General features: G+C 42.1%; 1 protein-coding gene across 1 annotated transcript; it reads left to right on the top strand.

Annotated features, from left to right (window-relative positions):
• Nucleotides 1–1082: 1082 nt before the first annotated feature.
• On the top strand, nucleotides 1083–6085 carry LOC147180919 (protein-lysine 6-oxidase-like). Its single transcript, XM_086076532.1, has 7 exons — nucleotides 1083–1782; nucleotides 2502–2610; nucleotides 2678–2815; nucleotides 2893–3049; nucleotides 4562–4657; nucleotides 4740–4855; nucleotides 4928–6085. The coding sequence occupies exons 1-7, from the start codon at nucleotides 1146–1148 to the stop codon at nucleotides 4932–4934; spliced, it is 1260 nt and encodes a 419-aa protein (XP_085932658.1). The 5' UTR covers nucleotides 1083–1145; the 3' UTR covers nucleotides 4935–6085.
• The last annotated feature ends 148 nt before the right edge of the window (nucleotides 6086–6233 follow it).

The raw sequence follows: 6233 nt of genomic DNA, 5'->3' as shown, positions 1-6233 counted from the left end.
TATAGGTTCTTCTGCTGATAATGCCAAACACGAACACAATAGTTTTGTGTGTCCAGAAAAAAAATTCAAAAGTTTTACAATTTAATATTCATTCAATATTTGTATTGAATTTCAAATGTCCATCCATCCATCCATTTTCTTAACAGCTTGTCCTCACAAGGGTCACAAGGGAGGGCGCTGGAGCCTATCCCAGCCGGCTTCTGGCAGTAGTACACCCTGAACTGGTCGCCAACCAATCGCAGGGCACACAGAAACAAACAACCATCCACACAATCACACCTATGGACAATTTGGAGTGTTCAATTAACCTGCCAATTTTGCACGTCTTTGGAATGTGCGAGGAAACCGGAGTACCCGGAGAAAACCCTCTCAAGCACGGGGAGAACATGTAAATTCCACCCAGGAAGGCCGAAGCCCGGACTCGATCTCACGTCTTCTGCACTGGGAGGCAGACGTGCTAACCAATCAGTGTTTTCAATTATTAGAACTAAATCAAGGATTTAAAGGGGGCGGGGAGGGAGGGTGTTGATTTAAAATTCGAATATATTTTAATGTAATGTATTTATTTTTCATGTATTTAAGAAGTCCAGCAAGAAAAAAGAAAATATAGCAACTTAAGATATTTAATGTGAAAATGTTTCTCATTCATGTGATGTCATGCATTAAGACGGCCACTAGGGGGAATGGTTTCTTCGATATTAATGTACTGATTTCTGACTTTTATCTTTTGGACTCTCCTCCAGAAAAACTAATATTTCGATCACTATTGTTTAGTGTATCTCAACCTACCATACAACTACTTGTGGGTGAAGTGGTGTGTAGAAATTTGGCCCACCAAATAACCCCGCCACCACCCCCACCCAACCTGCCAGTTAACACCCATGCGTGAAGTTTACGCAGCAAACTGTCTCACGAGTGAAGGGTTAATAAAGGTTTAACCAAAGGAGTTCAGAGGGCACAATCGGATAAATGACTGAGAGAGAGAGAGAAAGAGAGTGAGCGAGGGGGGTGGGGGGGTTCCAGCCCACTTCGAGTCCTGATAGAAGTGGACCTGAGGGGCCACGCAAGACTTTTACGCGCGTGGAATCTCTTAATTGTTCACGCGTACACGAGTTTTGTTTTTTTAGGCTTGTAGTTTGGTTGCCATGGCAATTGCGTCTCTTGTCTTCTTCTATCTTTCCCTGCACGGACGACTCCAAGTCATCAGCGGGCAACAGCAGCACCCCGAGCCGGCGCACGCTGGCCCCTGGCGCCACCGCATCCAGTGGGAGAACAACGGCCAGATCCACAGCCTCATCAGCACCGGCTCCGAGTTCGAAGGCCCGGCGCGCGTTTACGTCAGCAGCCGGGACCGAGCAACGGGATCCGGCGGCAGGGTGAGGATCCCACATGGAGCACCCGGGGCGCACCAGGCGCGCACGGGACTACGCCGCGGTAACGTCGTGGACGCCATGGTGGCCCTCACTAGGGACCCCCTCAGGTGGGCCGACGGTCTCACCGGGGACGGTTCGGTCCCGCGTGGTTATGAGGAAGAACCGTTACTGGCGCTGCCGGATGCAAGACCTGCCTTCAGGTACTCGGAGGGAGACCCGGGCCCCCCCGCGCCGTACTACCCATTGGAGGAAAACGCTTCCGACGAGTCGGAGAGCATGTTTAACGACGACTCGCTTCAGGCTTACTCCAATTCGGTGATGTACAACTTGTACCCCCCCAGAGGACGAGCAGGGACCCACGCGCGACGACCCCCAGACGCGGGATACGGGACGAGATACTTCCAAAACGGTAGCGCACGTTGGAGTGACACTTTGTCATTTAGCAATGTGGTGTAGCCTACTAGCCTTCTGCGTAAGATTGAAACCTGTTCTTAATTATTATTATTATTATTATTATTGAATATTATTCTATTAAGCCCAGTATTCTACTGCTGATATTTTAAAGAAAAGTGCTTTCAACCTAGCAAGTCTATTCAATAATTGGATTAATCACAAATTAAATGTCAAAATTAACACTCAAAACTCAAATAAACAAAAAAATAACGCTGGTGATAGATTGGACTGGATAATTTATGCAAGCGAACACTATCATGTTTCTATATTGAGCAGTCATGTACTTCTGTACTCTATTTTTCTATTTCCTGTTTTGACTATATTTCCCTCTTAATCCAAGGAACTAAATTAGGCTATATATGGGTCCTAAAATAAAGCATGGCTCAAATGTATAGAAATATTGGAATATGTTTTCCCTTGGCCGGATGTGGCCCCCTTCTGGAGACAGGCCAGGATGTGGGGCTCAAAGGCCTTATGGATCAGCCTGTAAGAACAAAGTGGGTCCCCCTTCCTATTGGCTCATCACCTGTGGGAGTCGGGACAAGCCAAAGTGGTTGGGTGTCCCGTGAGCTCCATCAGGAAAAAATGCTTGCAACATAAAATTGGATCTGATTATTTGATTAATCGATGGAAAAATGGATAGAATAACCAATTCTAAAATTATTCGACTCCCAGGGCTTCCTGACCTGGTGCCAGACCCGTACGCCATTCAAGCGGGCGCTTACGTCCAGCGCATGCAGATGTTTGCGTTGCGTTGTGCGGCGGAGGAAGACTGCCTGGCGAGGTACACACATGCACACACACGCACGCACGCACCAAGTCAGTCAGTGAAGTGTAAATGTTCCGACCAGGTCGGCCTACGGTCCGTCGGTGCGAGACATCGACTTCCGGGTGCTCCTACGCTTCCCGCAGAAGGTGAAGAACCAGGGCACCGCCGACTTTCTCCCCGTCAAGCCAAAGCATCAGTGGGAATGGCACAGCTGTCACCAGTAAGCCCCCCCCAAACAAAATCCCCAAATAGGTGAATACTCAAATGGCAAACTCCATGTTTTCTGATTTTCAACAGACACTACCACAGCATGGAGGCCTTCAGCAACTACGACCTCCTGGATGCCGCCACCGGCCACAAAGTGGCCGAGGGACACAAGGCCAGTTTTTGCCTTGAGGACACGGGCTGCGACACGGGGATCCGACGGCGATACGCCTGCACGGCTCACACGCAGGTGAGGCGGTCTCTCCACGGCCCAAAAGTGCGAGATTCATTTCCTTCTACCTTTCGTCTTTGTTATTATTATTATTTAAAATGTTCACGCTTTGTTTTTAATACATTTGTAGATTTTCTGCCTTTCTGTCAAATTTTTCATATATTTGGGAATTTTATCGACATGTTCTGGTTATTTTCCGCCTGCCTTCCTTTTTTGAATTTCTGATATTTTTGTCCATTTTGTGGACATTTTATGGCAATTTTCTGGATTTCTTCTTTTGATTTTGGATATTCTATGGTTACCTTTTGAACATTTTCTTTTCTGCCTTTTCTTCAATCCATTTTCTGACTTGTTTGGCAATTTTGTGGACATTTTATGGTAATTTTTAGGATATCTTTTGTTTTTGGATATTTTATAGTTACTTTTTAACAATTTTATTTTCTGCCTTTTTAAAAATTAAATTCGCTGATATTTTGGCGATTTCATGGACATTTTATGGTAATTTTCAGCTTTTTCTCTTATTAGAAAATTTATGGTCACTTTTTGGAGGTTTTTAGGTCATTTTTAAAACTTTCATCTACTTTTGTTTTTTCTAACACCTTAAAAATTTCTACAGAATTTTTTGGGAAAATGGCATTTTTAAATAAAGTAAATCGTAAAAAAAATATTATCTAAAAAATACAAAAATTAATATATATATATATATATATATATATATATATATATATATATAATTATTATTTTTTTTACATTTATTCAAATCTCGTGAGATCTCGTCTCACTCAACGACTGAAAGTCTCGTGACCTCATCCATGGCAGCAGTTAAACCATTCAAATTTTGTGTGACTTAATTTTCAGATCAGCTCCTAAATGTACGACTTGAGGGACTTTAAAGGCTCACAGCAGATCTTGGAAGTCTCACCTGACTTCATCACTACAGGTGCCAGGGCTGGGCAAACTTTCAAATTCCAATTAAATTCTTGAAATCAAATTCGAATTTGAGTTGAGGTAACAAACAGGAAGCAGAATTGCAATTTAAATTTAAATTGGAGGAAATAGAATGGAAGTGAAATTCAAAGAAATTCATGAAGCAAAAGGATGATCCAACAGACATATAGCAACAAGCCTGAAAATGTACCTCTCCTAACTAAAAAAACAACAAAATTTTTTTTTTCATTTCATTACTTTGAAATGAAGATATATTGCTAAGCGTTCCTAGATTTAAAAAAACCTTACACTTAATGTTAGTCTCTGAACTTCCATTTGGAAGAAAACTGACAATGAGAATGAATTCCTCCGAATTGCACTGAATTCAGTTCCACTTCTTTTCATTCAATTTCAATTCAACATCGTGTGGGGTGGAGTCAATTCTAATTTCAATTCATAAGGTCTTTTGTCAGGGAGGTGATCAAGAATAACAGAAGCGTATAAGAACAACCCCCCCGGGGGTCATCCTGTGGAACATTAAGACAATTTTTTCCCTGCTGTTTTGAGATGTAAATTATTATTTTTTAAACATTTTGTCTTCAGGGATTGAGCCCAGGCTGTCACGACCTCTACGCCGCCAACATTGACTGCCAGTGGATTGACATCACCGACGTCACACCAGGAAACTACATTTTGAAGGTAAAAAAAAAAGAAAAAAAAAGACAATGTGAATTTATTTCATTGAGATGCTCTCGTAACCAGTCTCTAACAATGTTCTCAGATCACCGTCAATCCAGACTTCCATGTACTGGAGTCGGACTTCACCAACAACATCGTGAGATGTGACGTCACGTACACGGGGGCTTACGTTCGGACGCGCAACTGTCAATTAGCAAGGTACTGGAAGGCGATTCACTCATGTCCAATTAATGTTAATGCGTGCTACTCATATTTTATTCTTGTTTTCAGGGGGTGAATATTCCCTCGGATTTCAACAGAAACTCCTCACATATGAGATTTTAATTTTATTTTTTTCGGTCATTCCAGCTGCATTTGATACAGTTGCTTTGTATTGAACATGTCATGGTCCTAAATTGTGTTTTTTTTTTTTATTGATTGAATTACTTTTTTTGTGGTGCTATGTTTTATTTCTTTCTGTCAAAGGATGATAATATATTCTATTTTTTTTTTGTTAATATGATGTTTAGTCAAAGTCAATTGTACCAGGAACTTCGGGGCTACATCGATTTGTCGATGAGTCCACGAGTTGAATTTACCACTCTGGAGTGACAGTTAGCGCTTGAAATTGATGAACTGCCAAAACGTATTTTGGCGAGAACAAAATGGACGCCTAGCAGAAAGCAAAAGTTTGCACAGCAAACTAGCAGCAGTGCCTTAAGGGTGTGGAAATATTTTACACACAAAAAAAAAAGAGACAAAATATGCTAGTCTATCCTCAAATAAAAGCACAAATACAAAATACATCTAAACAGGTATCCGCTATAGAGCTCGGACTCGCTATTCGTATTAACATTAACCACCGAATGACCAAACTAACTCATCGTACTTTTGCCAAAAAACATGCCACAGTCCAATGTTTTTCTCAACCCTTGTCCCCGGGGCCCACTATCCAGCCTGTTTTCTATGTCTCCCGATTCCAACTCAGGTGAGGATCGTTATCTGGCTTCTCCAGAGCTTGCTGATGAGCTGTCATTGGAATCAGCTGCGTGTCGAATAGGGAGACGTAGAAAACAGGCTGCTGGAGAGTGGGCTCCCAGCACCAGGGTTGACAAATGTTCATATGTTTACAAACTTAGTCATAGTCATAGACAAACCCTGAAACAGTTTGACTTTAGCCTCAGGCGCTTCTATCAGCTTGTTTACCTGCCAGTTGCGGAGAAGCATCTGTGGCTAAAGCCAACCTGTGGCAGGGTTTTTACTTTCTGGACCTGGATTCCCCAACCATGCATGTATCGGAGCGTAGGTTAACTTTATTTGTTTGAAATAACTTACGTTACCCTCCAGGATGCTGCGCCGTACCCTCGCCAATGGCAGAACAAAGGATTTTTTTTTTCCATTTGGTCCCATTTTAAATCCATCTACATTGCAACTAGCCTTATCTTAGCTGGCACTATGACAACTTTAAGATGAGAAATATAATAATAGTGATATTGCTGCTTTTTTTTCTTCAAAAAGATACAACCATTTTCTTGAAAATATAAGTTTTTCTTAAAATATATATTTTTTTCCAGGGTGGCCTTAATACTCCTTCATA

The sequence above is a fragment of the Leptonotus elevatus genome, chromosome 1 (assembly GCF_054856555.1).
Source record: "Leptonotus elevatus isolate MCC_2025b chromosome 1, RoL_Lele_1.0, whole genome shotgun sequence".
In the NCBI taxonomy this organism is placed as follows: Eukaryota; Metazoa; Chordata; class Actinopteri; order Syngnathiformes; family Syngnathidae; genus Leptonotus; species Leptonotus elevatus.
This window is presented reverse-complemented; position numbering and strand designations above follow the sequence as displayed.

Coding starts and splice junctions, on each gene's coding strand:
- LOC147180919 (XM_086076532.1), top strand. CDS start 1,146: ATGGCAATTGCGTCTCTTGTCTTCTTCTATCTTTCCCTGCACGGACGA. Junction 1,783..2,501: donor GACGAGATACTTCCAAAACG/GTAGCGCACGTT, acceptor TTCGACTCCCAG/GGCTTCCTGACCTGGTGCCA. Junction 2,611..2,677: donor GAGGAAGACTGCCTGGCGAG/GTACACACATGC, acceptor TGTTCCGACCAG/GTCGGCCTACGGTCCGTCGG.